This window comes from Trifolium pratense, linkage group LG1, assembly GCF_020283565.1.
Source record: "Trifolium pratense cultivar HEN17-A07 linkage group LG1, ARS_RC_1.1, whole genome shotgun sequence".
In the NCBI taxonomy this organism is placed as follows: Eukaryota; Viridiplantae; Streptophyta; class Magnoliopsida; order Fabales; family Fabaceae; genus Trifolium; species Trifolium pratense.
This window is the reverse complement of record NC_060059.1, coordinates 19525151-19539899: the sequence shown is the minus strand read 5'-3', so window position 1 is coordinate 19539899 and position 14749 is coordinate 19525151. Positions and strand designations below refer to the sequence as shown.

The window sequence follows — 14749 nt, the reverse complement described above, 5'->3', positions numbered from 1 at the left end:
TCCTCGGATTAGGCATGTCCCGGTGTCCGGACATGCCTTGCTGTCGAACACCAAACACGACATCGACACTGGTGATTACATTGAATTATGTCATGTTTTCAAATTATTATCGGTGTCAACGTGTCAGTGTCCGATGTCCGTGTCTGTGCCATGCTTCATATTTATAATAATAGCAGTTCAACTCCCACAAAGGAGCACGATCTAATGATATGTATAAATAATTTTATGTATGAATTTATCAAAAGACCCTCCTAAGCATACACTTATTTAGAAATTATTTCATAAGTAAGCTTCATATATACTAATCAGAAAGTAATTGTACAAACATTTTCTAAATCAATTTCAAATTATTCTTCAACATCATAAATTAAGCAGCATGCACTAAATAGAACTTCACCTAGTTTAATTCACTAATTAAGATTCTAAATACAATACATATTCCTAATTTCTCTTAATCATCATCTTCTAATCAGTGCAGCAGCAGTAGAAAGTTCAAATCTCCAAATGTTGTTTATTACTAGGCTTTACTTCATATTTGGCTTGAGTTGAGATTTTTATGTACATATAATTAAGCCAGTGTATAACATATGCCAAAATCATAGCTACGAAGTATATGTTTGGATTGACATCGAGTTTGACAGAATCACATTGTACCATCATTATTTTGCCGAACTCGTGTGAATTCCAAACATATACTAAATGTTATGAGGTATAAGTTGGTTAAGTGCTCTCTTAACTTCCACAATACTAACTTTCTTCCCATTTGCTTCATTTTCCTTCACCTTAGCCCTCAATTCCGCGACAAAAACACCATTGTTAAGCGAAGACTGAACCCCAATAACCTCAATCCTCAACTCCCTCAACATCTGCATAACATCCAACAGCAAACCTTCTCTGTGTAAACATTCTATCTCCAACAAAGCATCACTCTCAATAATCGAAACTTGAACCGACGCAACAACCTCCTTCTCAACTACCTCAACCGCTTTCGCTCTATTAGCCCCACTACACCCTTCCACAATCCTCACTTTTTTCTTCTCAGTGGGACCAACCAAAACGGTTCCGCCACTCCTCTCAGATTCTATCTGACGGTTACGCGTCTCGAGATCTTGAATCTTTCTCCGGAGCTGTTTCAAGTACTCGATCGTATCACCTAATATAGAAGCTTTATCCATCTTCGTAACGAAGGGAACCAATGATCGTAAAATAATGAACCTCTCATTGAGTTTCTCTCTCCGTCTTCGCTCAGCGAGAACATGGTTCGCGCTGAGCTCGTCTTGCGGTCCTCCTTTACCGCGTAGCCGAGCGGAGGGATCATTGTTGAGTCCTCCGGAAGTGTCATTGGTTTGGGGGGAGGTTTCGTCGTGGTTTTTGGTGTGAAGGAATGGGACTGTGAAGAGGATGTATTTGAGGAGCCATTGCGAGGTGTTGGAGTCCGGCGGCAGCGCGTGGAAGTTGTGATTGGTCCAGTTGGTGAAAGATGATTGGGTTGAGTAAGTAATGTAGTTGATAGAAGGTGAATTGATCCATCTTGTTGATTGGTTTTGGAGAATGGTTGATACTGTTTGAGAGTAGTGTGTGTCTTCTTGTGTTAAGTCTTCTAATGGATGATGAAGCACTGCAACAAATATAACACATGAACATGTCAATGTTATTTCAACATCAATGTGACACTTAAATTAACAACTTTTTAAACAGTTAATTCAGTTCAAACATATGTTATGCTGTTTAATGAATAGTTAACTAATATGTCAAGATTGATAACTACGAGATCGGTAATGGGAACACTGATGCTTACCGTGAATCCGTCCCCAAATGCACTTCACTTGTATCAAAATTATATTTTTATTTATATTAAATTAAAAATCCTTATCGGGATCTTTAAGGTACTTTGTGTGTTAATTTTTATTTTTTATTTGAGATTTAAACTATTCGTATCCTCTAATTTCTGTTTAAAAAATGAAATTGTCGATGAGATTATTTTGAGCAAATACTAAAATGTTTCAAGTTCATGACATAACATTATTTTTTCACTCCATCGGAATCCCATCGGATTAGATTAAGGATGGAAAAGACAAAATTCGTCCCCGCCGGTTGTCATGCCTAGTTGCAAACAAATTCCGATGCAATTAATGTTCTTGTTTTCCTATTTGGTTGCAAACAAGAAAATGCCATAATAAGCCATAGCTTTCATTTCAATTTAATCAATTATCTTGCTGTGGCTACCTCTTGCCAATGTCAGATTCTCTAGCTATGGTAAATTTTAAGGGTCTCTCCGAAGCACCCGTTAAGTATTAAATATACAAAAAAAAGAAAAAAAAAATTCACAGACAAAATTAGTGTAGAAAATAAAATAAAAGTCACTGATTACATTTTTGAGGTGTTAAATACACAAGTTTTAAAATAAAGTTTTCTTATTAATATGTTTAATTAATGTTCCGAAACATTATTTATCATTTCTCGAATTTTAATTAGGCCTCGCTATAAACAAACTCGGACTATAGTGCTCCTATATAAATCTATGTGCTTCTATATCGATTTTTTTTTTTTGATAAAGTATTTTTTTTTTTTAACTAATTGGTAAAATAAGTTTGTGAACTTTTTTTTTCCTTTTCGAATAGTTCAATTTTAGTGGCTAGACCCGCAATATAAATTTATAGTGCTCCTAGATAATTTTTTTTTCCTGTTACAATGATTTTTGGTTACCATGATATTGGTATGAAGATTTCATTGTCGTTAGTGATGATTGAACTCCGTCGGGAAACTTGTGAAATACACAAGATAATTTTTTTTTACTAATCGAATTTTCTTCATACGCATGAGCTAGAAATCGCTCTATATAATTTATGTGCTTTTATCCAGAAACAATTATATATATTGCACGGGGAAGCATGGATATGTTGTATTATTACGTATAATAATACATGTACCGTGGGAGTTAATATCTTTAGTGGCTGAGCAGTGAGCAAGTAAGATGATTCTGATTTTGCAGGGACCCCATGTTAATTAGTAACGTGGTAGACAATGGAATTAATTAGGATGGACCACATAGATAGATCTCTATGTTTGAATCTAATGACCAGGACTAGCTTAGCCCCCCAAACTCTACCTTCCCTTTATGTGGTCCAATTCTCTTCCATCAACATCTTATTCTAAATTGGATTCTATGCTAATTGTGATCATACTATATTGAGATATCGGTAAATCGTTCGATCTTAATTGAATAGTAATACGCAAGATCCAACAATAAACCAAAAACTAAAAATGAGTCTTGCGACAGAGATGCGGATATCCCCATGAATATGATACAATTATATGCTTAATTAATTTTTTGATTTGATGAGGCCCCAAATTTGAAGAAGTCGATCACTTTGCTATCAAACTTTTTAGATGTTTTTATTTTGTGATAGATTGAAGTGCCACTTGTTATATAATGTTGTGTCATGTAAGCATGTGTACATGTTTGTTTTCACTAATTACTAATAAATTACCAATTACCTGAAGATGGCGGTTGAACTTGTACCGAGTCTTCAATTGGACCCCACCTCCGTGTCGACATAGTTTTGTAAGAGTCAACTTGACCTGATGGGTTTCCTTGGTTACTCACTGCTAGCAAATGAAAATCTGAGTCCAAATTATTCGAACCATCGTTTGGTGATCCGACTCGAATATCGTCAGGCATTTCAATCTGCATAAGCTCACTTGGCTCCACAATCGGTGTCATTGAAGTTGCACGTCGATTACGACCTCCTATTTCATTGTCGGATCCTGATTCAACTTCACCTTCTTCTTCATCATCTTCTTCTTCCTCTTCCTCGTCTTCATCCATGTCATCTTGGTTAGGATTTGTCATGGGTGGGTCTGCCACGGTGTACATGATGATGGGAATGTGATCAGTTGAAGAAGTTGGGTTAGAGGTTGAGTGTTCTGATAATGCTGGCTTTGGCGGCATTGAATGATTGTCTACAAAGAAGCTCTTCACGTGTTTGATGAAATTAAGGTCTTCTTGAATCTAATAAATTAACAAACATAAATATAAAGTGAAATGAGTGTATATGCATTTATTCAAGTTCAACTCTCCCATTTGTTTCAAATTAAGTGTCCATTTAAAATATTTGTTTGTTTTATATGTTATTTTTCCATTTTAAAATATTAATAAAATATTAGTTATATTTTTTAATAATATCATAGAAATTAGTATACTCAATAATCCGCTTAAAAAGTGCGACAATTGTTCCTGTGATACACTATTTATTCACTTTCAAAATAAAATTTCTAACTACTACTGGCTTGACAAAAAAGAGTGCGACAATTAGATGAAGTGAGTATGTTACCTTTTCTACAGTGCCGAACTCAACAACGCCGTCTAATACAGGAATGCATACCACAGTCTGATAAAAAAAAAGCACCATTTTTATGCTTTCTATTAGAATTAAACGGAGTACAAAATTACAAATTTAAATTGAATAAAACTAGTTGGAAGAAATTTTACCTGTATATTAGCACTCTAATAGGTGAAAAAATTTGTCATTATTGAGACACCATAGAGAAGACAAGCTAGTTAGTAAATTCAACTTTCATGAATCATGATAATCAAGCTAAGCACAAAAATTAAATATTAATTATGTGCTAATTGGTGATTACCTTGGCTAAAATAGCTCTTGAAAATGTTTTGCTGTCCACTTCGTTTGCACCCGTGAGCCACACATGCTGCCTTCTCGTGTATGCCTTTCCCGGCAACCTTATAATGCGGCATACAATATGTGTCAAACACACAATTTAGATAAAAAATCATACTTCTACAAAAAAAAAAATCATACTTGTCAAAAAACAATAAAAAAAATCATAATCCAGTAATAAAATAAAAATGTAATAATAAAATTGTGATAAGTGTTAGATGAGTTAAGTTCTACATTGAATAGAAAAGTGAAAGTTGAATATTTTATAAGTTAGAAGATTTATTGTTCCCGACAAAATTCTCGAGTACTATTTGGTTAAGGCGCCTGGACCATCATGACCCTTTTAGACCTTATTCATAACTATTCTAACTCGTCCCATATAATGAGGGTACAATTATCGGCTGACCAAGTAACAACCAACTAGGAAGAGGTTGAGGAGAGTGGAAGTTGAACTCGATCACTACTCCTTATGTTTACTCCACCACCACCTTGTTATTCTCTATAATCGCTCAACTACATCCCCCCGTTATCTCCCATGACACGCCTGTATGTAAGACATCATAAACATCAGAAAAGATCATGTTCCTTTTTTCGCCAAACACAGAAAAACCAATATCAATACCTAACACCCTGCTAGCCTGATACTCATAAAATACACACTCATACCGTCGGTCACCAAGAGAACTACGTGACTCTGATTCCCTAATCGTTTAGGGATACATAGGACCAGGACCCTCCATGCTCTATTAAACGCATCGCCGGTTAGGTCACACTAAATATATACGACCTAAAATCCTTGCAGAAACACCTATAAATCTGAATGTATTATAATGTTTTGGATGGAGATGTGATGTTCAAATCACTTATGTAGTTTTGCTCTTAACCTAATTTGAATGCTTCTCTAGCTCCAATCATGACCCAATAATGGTAGAGCCGATAATTCGATGAAAGATTCGACTGAATTCTTGTGTCGAAAGTCTTTATGAAAATGGTGGTCAGATAGCCAACGATGATTGTACAAATGCATAGATACAAAATATAACTTCTAGTTGAAGGGAATATAATGAATTGATGATTTATGATGGTGAAGTTATTGTGCAAGTATAAGATTAGTTAAGTCTCATGTTGAATAGAAAAAAGGCTAAGGAGATTGGTTAAATTTCACATTGAAATAGAAAGGAAAAAAATTGAACACAATGAAATACCTATAAATTTAATACTTTTAAATAATAAAAATGCAATGTCCAACTATATATCTAACCGAATAATCTAACAAATAATGCCACTATTGCAACATCGGCACAATTTTAGTAAAAATACTATAGTTTGACAAATGACTCATCAAAATATCACCTCACACAATATCAATGACAATACAGTTTTTTGACAAACGACTCGTCAAAATATTATCACAGTATTTTTTCATCAACAAAAAAATCATTATAAATTGACCAAAGAAAAAACACCATTCATAGGAGTACAACAGTTTGACAAATGACTCATCAAATTTCAAAGTGTTTCTGAATGAATGAATCTTAGTATTGCGAACCGACATCAAAATTAATTATATAGAACCAAAATCGGTGTTGGTTGTTACATATGCTCCTTGTATTTAATACTAGCTAAATAATTTATCCTACTAACAAGAATCAGAATAATGAAATCCTATTGGTGGTAGCTTATCTTAAAATAATTCCTCAAACATAAAAAAGCTTATCATAAAAATACTCACTCAGTACCATGAATAAATGTTACTACTCCGTATTTTATCTTTTGTATGAATGGTTAACTATTCTAGTACTAGCATGCCATCTTGTAATTAATATTTTTTTGTACAAATTTTATAGTGATTTTTTTTTTTTTATAATTACTATCACTCACTTTATTTTATTTCTTAAAAATATATTTTATATATATTTATCATAATGATGAATACATGAATGATTAATAAAGTTAATTTAATTTGAAAAAATTATTTAAGTGTTGTTTATTACATCTTGGCATGGCATCTCTTGTTGTATGTTTGTTTTTCTTCTGAAACAGCAAAATTAGGATAATAAAAGCGAAAGAGGAACATGAATTTAGTACAAGAGATATCTTGTTGTATATATGCTCTTGAACTTTTGTTGTTATATAGTTTAAGGATCCCATAAAATTATTTTATAATAATGAATAATAGAGAACAAATATAAGAGTTTAGTAAGATTATCAAGGATAGAGTAAGTCTTACCTACCAATAATGAATTGGTTCAAATAGTAAGAATTTTGGTCTCTTTAAAAATGTGGTCAGGGGTTCGACTTCTGACTCATGCATATGGAGAAAATTCAATTGGAAAGGGAGAAATCACCTTGTGTGCCCCACAAGTTTCCCAACAGAGATTAGTGTCTCACCTAAATTTTATTACTTTTAATTAATGAAATTAATTGTGTTTTAGACTTTTACGTATAATATTCTTATCTATTCTTAATTTATCTCATTTCACTTCATATTTCTGCATGACAAAACAATACAAAACAATACTAATTTATCTATTCTTAATATAAACACTATTTTTATTCAAAAACTATAGTAAAAAATTAATTAATGTGTTAACACTCATAACGACACATAAGAGTATATACAACCTAACCAATCGTTAGTTGGTTCAGTGGTGATCGGCGCTGAGCTTGGTAGGAAGAACTACGGTTCGATCCCCCGCAACTGCAATCGGGAGGGGACTATAACCACTTGATATCAGAACTGACCTCCGAACCAGATTAAACTGGTGGTGAAAAAAAAAAAAGAGTATAGAACCTAAAAATAGAGCCAACAAATACTAGTTGCTTCCTTTAGGTTACAATTCCATTAAATTATTAGTGCATTATTATTAGTACTACACCCTAATCGAATCCTACTCTGCTCTCAACTCTATTATGCTTTTTTTTTCTTTCTCTATAATAATATATGCATAAACTCTATTATATATATGCTTTTTATTTGTCATCAAATCTTATATAGTATTGATTGATACCTCTATATTACATAATAATACATACAACAAAATTATTCTTATTAATTACTTGTAGCTTTGTTTATGCATATATTATTATAGCTAGACCATGCTCACACTATTTATAGCCTATCTATAGCTACCTCTTATTTGGTAGGAATATGCACACATCTTCATATACCGTGACCAATTGATGTTATGTTCCTTTTGATGATGGTTGTTACAAAATGTTTGTATTAGCAATATATAATAAACTATGAAGCTATATAAAAAAATAGGAATCATCAAATGCTAATGATATATGAAAAATTTGAAGTTTGATAGTGACATAGAGAGTGAAATGTGATAGTGAAAATTTCTATATACAGATAGTATAGTAAGTAATGTGAGTTATTTGTTGCAGCTAAGTTGTTATTTATTTTGCATTCTGAAAATGCATTGAAATTTGTCTGATTTCTCGAAATATGGAACTATATAGCCGTCCTCTTCAAGCATATAATGCTCAACTAAATAAATTGACCAGCTAAGCCTTACTCCAAAGAATTCCTCAATACATTCTAACACAAACTTTCAATATCAATCTTTGTCAGATTCATAACTTTACATATGATCAAAGTACTCTTCATTTACTATACTTTCTGAAACATATTCAATCTAAGTCTATAGGATCGTGTCATAAAGTTTTTTAGCTACCTTTTATTTGCATATAGACAATTTATTACGTGAGCCAAGAATTTCCAATCAAAATTATAAATTTGAAAATTTTGGAGTATCAGACCGAATTCAATCCTACAAAACCGACTTGTAAGGTAAGAATTGTTTTTAGTTTATAAACACATATTCATATCATCTCGCAACCGATGCGAGACTTCTTAACACACTCTATCATGCCCAACGCTACGGACTTGGAGCGGGAATATACATGGAAGATGATCCGATCAGAAACCTGATAGCAGGCGGCTCAGCTGATCATGGAGGAGGCTATGATACGTACTGGGCCCAACTAATCCCTATAAAACCGACTTGAAAAATGATGGTTGTCTCTACTTTATAAACACAAATTCAGATAATTTCGCAAATCAATGTGAGACTTTAACAGAGAAAAAGAGTGTAAATTTCTGGTAAACTAGTCTTTGACCTGACATGATAAATAAATATATAACATTGGACTTCATATCACTAAAATATTACGCATCTATGTTATTTTTCTATTGGATTTTGGTTAGGAAAAATAAATTTGGGAAAGCAATTCATAATATTTTTCATACAAATTATAATAAAAAATTTCATCCATGAAGACGTGGCAATGACGTGGAGTTCTCATGAGTTGCCACGTCTTCATCAAACATGTTATGCCATGTTTCTTATACGGTTAAACTTAATAGAATTACATTTTTTATTAACGTGTTACAATATCAAATACAAATTGCTAATTAAGTTATAAAAATTAAGGACTAATTTGATCGATTGTAACGGTTTAATATACAAATTTGACTATTCACTAAAAATATTAATATGCACATTGTAGACTATTTTTTGTATTTTAAAAAACATGATATAAAATAACATAATAGATGTTCATTTTTGTATATATTTTTTTTATGAAAAGATGTTCATTTTTGTATATAATTAAATCATTGCTGACATATTCATAAATTCGAAGATATGATATTGCATTGAAGCAATACTCAAGGGGCCTCTGTGACAGTACTCTGCATGCTTCACCAAAATGCGTATCATACCGGTGGAAACAACTGCATCGATACTACTACTACTACTACGTACTACAACATTGATAACTTAAAGCCAAAGCTCTTTTATGAGAAAATGATTTAACATCTTCAAATTTTTTCTAACAAAAGAAAAAAAAGATTTTCATTTCAAAAGCTAAGTTAACATAATTGGTATGTTATTAAATTTTTCCAGCTGCATGTTTTCTTTGCATATAATTCATCTCACAATAGCTATAGTCTCTCACCAAAAAAGACTATAATTTCTCTATTCTACTAACTTTAGTACATATATAGTATCTATTAGTACACTATAATCCAACTAAGAATAATGCTAGCAACACACTCTTTAACAAACACACTCCAACACACTCTCTTTTATTGGTTGAAATTCACATGGGTCCCATAAAAAAAATGTGGACCCATATAACTTTTATGGGATCCATATAAAATTTAACCAATTGAAGAGAGTGTGTTAGAGTGTGTTTGTTAAAGAGTGTGTTGCTAGCACTCCTCACTAAGAATAATTAAACGATCAAGATAAAGTTATGCATTAAAAACTCAATCGTACCAAAATTTTATTTTTTTGGTACATATCGTACCAAAGTTATTTCAATGTTATTATGCTTCATGGAGATGGAGATTATATATATACAAGGACTATTTTGGATGGACCGTTTGGAATATCCGAAATGATGTAATCTTTTTGGAGGGAAGTGTTTTTTTTTGCGAGTATCTAATGGATAAGATGAAACTTACTTCTTGAAAATGGTTTTCGGGTAAAAATTTTGACACCCCATATTCTTTCTATGAGTGAGTGATGCTTCCTATTTTGTTCTTAAACTGTTAGAGTTTGTTGTGGGTGTAAAGCTGGATCTCGGTGGTTCGGATTGGTTGAAGCCCATGTTGATGTCTGTCTTACCTCAGTGGTTGACTCTTTGTTCTCTTTGTGCGGAGTCAGTTCTTCTTGTGGTGTGTTGGGGTGTCCTTTATTCACCGGTGTATGTGTGCATGTGGTTGTTTTCTTGCTAGTGTAGCTTTTTTTTTGTGTGTTTTTCCTAGGCTGCTTTTGTTTTTACCTTGTTTAAGTGTTCAGTTTTAGGTTTTATATATGTACTTCTAATACTCATTTATACTCTGAACTTTTTCTTGTATTTTTCGTTTATTTATGGAGTAATATTATATTTGTAAAAAAAAAGAGAGACTATTTTGGATTACTAGAGATGTTAAAATTAGTCTCATGTTATGTCATGATTTAATAAAAGGAAAATAAAAAGGAGAATTAGTACTACTTTAGTACTTGTCTCAAATTTATGTAAAAGTTACATAAATTTTATTTGATCAATTTTTTTCTTATATTTTAGACCGAATATAAATTAACTCTCATAAGTATTTAAACACACAATTTGATCATACACACAATTGAAAGAAGTAGAAAGAGAGAAAAATTCAATAATATATATTTTAAAATAATTAAATAATATAAGTATGTACGCGCCCAAATAATGTGTCTCAATTAATGTCAGTGACCATATAATAAGATTTCCTCGTTTTCGTAATAAAATTCATACTGCAGTATATGAAAATTTAAACTGTAGCTATAAGAAAAATAATGGAAGAAATAATTACCCGACACCAGGAGGAAAAGAGAAAGAGACACACATCAAGTAGAACCATTCAGATTCTGTTAGGTCCTCTGGCGACAAGGAAGCACAAGGCCGACGAGTTGGCGGATTTGTTTCTCCGGCAGATAATGATTCATACAGTTCTCTTAGTTGTTGGCTTCTTTGTAGAGATGCTTCCTCTGCATTTACCTCCATTGGTTGCACTGTCTTCCTTGTCTTAATTGCTCCATTGTAATATCCATCACCCCATACAAGAATCCTGTATGATTGTCATTATTGTCGGTGAAAATTTTATATTGACAAGTATATGCTCATTGGTAATAGTTTGACTTTTTAACTTTAAGAGACGGAGATCAATTTTTCGGTGATAAGAGTTTGACATTTTAATTTCAAGAGATGAAGTTCAAATCTTGATTGTGAAATTGACATAAGTGTTACTTTAAAAAAATATACTTTCGTCGTATTTAATTATGACAAAGGCTAACGAGTGTTTAAAGTCAACGCATTGAAAATTGTATGTGTTTAAATTTTTAAATAATAAATTTCTTTAAATGTAATGCTTAAAGAGTGCTCCAGAAGCACTCGTTAGCAAGACCATTTAAGTATAAACCCCTTTAATATAAGATGTTTTGCAAAATTCTACATTTTTTATAAATTTATTTCTCTCAACACCCTTGAACTTTGAGAGGGTCTTATAATAAGAGACAGGGTAGTATATAAACATTGAGGAATCGAGACAAATAGTTTATTGGACAATACACCACATGGTTTTAAATTGCAGATGCAATATAAAGAATTTTCAAGTCTACTTACGCAATAGTATCATAACCACAATTTGAAGTGCATTTGCCATGTTTTGTTCATTTTTTCGATAAATATAAAGATTCATAGCGTAACAACAACCATAAGTTAAAACACTTTATACACACTTAAAATTGCCGTCTACGTGCAACTACAATTACGACCGCAAATAAAAATGTTTAAGATGTATTTGTAGCATCATCGCAACCACAATTGCAGCCACGCCAATCAATTTGCTTCAATTTTGAAACAATAAAGATTTGAGCGTAACCACAACCATGATCAAAACCGCAATTTAGAACCATGACGGATGATTATATTGATAAAAAAAATGGGTGTGTGTGTGTTGCCAAGACTAAGTAAAAAAGTAAGAATTAGTATTATTAAAGAAGTAGATTAGATTAATCAAAATTCAGACGAAAGAAATTAAAATGATGAAAGCAAATTATAACATACATTTGTTGTGGACAAAGTTGCCAGAAGAGGCTATAAGTCCATTGAACAGATTGCACTGCAGCTTGCAACATATTTTGAAGCTTACTACTACCTATTGGAGGTTCATGAGAAGCCATATTGTTCATTCATTCCCAAACAAGACTTTCTTTTATTTCTCTCTAATTAATTAATTAATCATATCCAAAACACCCTTCTTCCAAAAGTAGGAAAAAAGTTGGAAACAGAAAAAATTGGATTATGTTGTTTGATGATAAGTAAATAGACAATGAAAATGAATCTGAGCTGAAAATCAAACTAAGAGAGAAAAGATGAAGTTCTAGTGAAGTAGAATAAATAGTAGACTTGTAGTTGAGAGATTGAGAAAGAGAAAGATTTTAAAAAGGTGTGTGTGTATGACTTTGAGGTAGATATATGAGAGAGATTATGTTTTTAAGGAAGAAGGTTTGTTGGTTAAGAAGAGAGAGAGAGAGAGAGAGAGAGAGAGAGATTTAATTTGAAGAGTTAGCAAAGAAATAGCATGGGTATGAAAGACTGTTTTTTGACTGGTTGGTCTACCAGACGGTTTTTTGGAGCTATATGAATGTATCACAGTTGTGGTATGTTAGTCGTGTTGATAAACTTAAGAATGATTAAAAATCAAATCAAAATATAAATGTAGTGAATAAACAACTACTTTCAAAAAAACTATTTTAGTCCTTGTCGGTCGCACGTTCTAGCTCAATTGACAAAAAATTATCAAAACTGTTAGGCCGAATATCACAATCGGGGTTTGAATTCTGGCTTTCTCACTTGTGCGTGTGAGTTTGTAATGACTTTGTCATTTCGTCAACAAAAAAAAAAAAAAACTATTTTAGTCTTTGAAAATGTCACCCACTGTTATAGTAGTCTCCAAATTTCCAAAACATTTTGTTTGATTGATAGAAACAAATGGTAAAACCACTATAAACTCACATATAAATGGAAGAGTCGGAGTTTAAATCACGGACCTAACCATTTCAGTATCGAAACTTATTTTAAACTCCCTGAATTTAACTTATGTTAGTTACAGTCCCATAAGTGTAGCTCAAATGGTAGCTAATAGAGACATTATTTGAGTGGTTGGGGTTCAAACCTCAGATTTCATATTTCTCCACATTTAAATGTGTGGGATTCTAGCAGCTAGGCTACTTGACAAAAAAAAAAACTTATGTTACAATGTCCATAATATTGATTAAGGATTATTCTTATATGGCCACGTGATCAAATACTCCCTCCAGACACAAATATAAGCAAAAAAACACTTCAAATTTTGGTCATTATTATAAGCAAAAGTTAACTACTTTTAAAATAATTAATACAACTATTCCTAATATACCCTTATTTAATTCTATTTTATTTTAGTCATTTATTTCACTTTTACACTTTTACATTTTTTAAAATGGGTAATATAGTAAACTTAACTCATGTTTTGTATTAAATCAAGAAAATTAACTACACTTAACTAAATTTTTTAAACATCGCGCAAACAATTTTTTTTCCTTATATTTATGTTCCGAGGAGTATAATTCTTTGTCACATTCATAATTAAGATGTTAATTGGTCCTGGCATGTACTATTGATTGACTAAATGGATCATGACTTAACTTTCTTTAATTTTAATTATAATTTTTATTGTGGAGGTGTTTTTTTTCCCTTCTTTTGCTGATGATATTATCTTATTTGCTAAAGCTTAGGGGTGGCAAAGCAGACTCCCGCCTTATTTAGGCTCAATCCGCCTAAAGCCCGTCCAAAAATGAAACGGGGTGGGCTAACTTAGACATCTGAGCTCAAATGTCAAGCTCGTCCCGTTTATTAACAAGTTGGCAGGTTGGCGGTGGTCCGTCAAACAACTTTTTTATTATTTTTTTAATTTCTACTTATAGATTTTTCAATAGTGCATAATTCTTCAATAACGCATAATTCTCCCTCCGGTCCTTATTATAAGAAAATGCTTGTCATTTAGATTCATAGAATGTTTGATGTTTTTAGGGTGGATTCTAAGGTGAAGGCTCAATTAAGTCCCTCACCGGTGTACCACTTATCTTAACCGTTAGATCAAATAAGCACATGTAATTTTATTAATAGTTACCACACTTGATTCACATTTTTCCCCACGACATTCATGAGTGTTTCAACTGTTCAATAGAAATGATCTTAAAAATAAAACAATAATTATTCATTTGCTTCAATCATTGAATTTGCCATTGATTCTTGTGGGAGAAAGAAATGGTTTTTTTTTTTTTTGTGAGAAGAAATAAAATGGGTTTTGAGAGCCATCAACCAAGAAACTCCATATGCACTGCAGGACTTTAATTGCTTAGTTTGTTGTTTTCATGGATATGAAAAATCGATTATTCACTTCTTCTTAGCCTCATTACAGAGCTTGTTTTTAGCATCAGTGTTGATGTCACAGCCTGTATTAAGTCACAATGGTTTCAACAAATTAAACA

General features: G+C 32.2%; 1 protein-coding gene across 1 annotated transcript; it reads right to left on the bottom strand.

Moving 5' to 3' along the window:
- Window positions 1-281: 281 nt before the first annotated feature.
- LOC123910439 (basic helix-loop-helix protein A-like) lies at window positions 282-12658 on the bottom strand. Its single transcript, XM_045961541.1, has 7 exons — window positions 12282-12658; window positions 11029-11283; window positions 4645-4741; window positions 4493-4507; window positions 4335-4391; window positions 3499-4012; window positions 282-1618 (listed from the first exon to the last, which is right to left on the bottom strand). The coding sequence occupies exons 1-7, from the start codon at window positions 12404-12406 to the stop codon at window positions 696-698; spliced, it is 1986 nt and encodes a 661-aa protein (XP_045817497.1). The 5' UTR covers window positions 12407-12658; the 3' UTR covers window positions 282-695.
- Window positions 12659-14749: the final 2091 nt, after the last annotated feature.

Coding starts and splice junctions, on each gene's coding strand:
- LOC123910439 (XM_045961541.1), bottom strand. CDS start 12,406: ATGAACAATATGGCTTCTCATGAACCTCCAATAGGTAGTAGTAAGCTT. Junction 4,742..11,028: donor TCTTTTCCTCCTGGTGTCGG/GTAATTATTTCT, acceptor CCGCATTATAAG/GTTGCCGGGAAAGGCATACA. Junction 1,619..3,498: donor AGTTCAACCGCCATCTTCAG/GTAATTGGTAAT, acceptor TATTTGTTGCAG/TGCTTCATCATCCATTAGAA.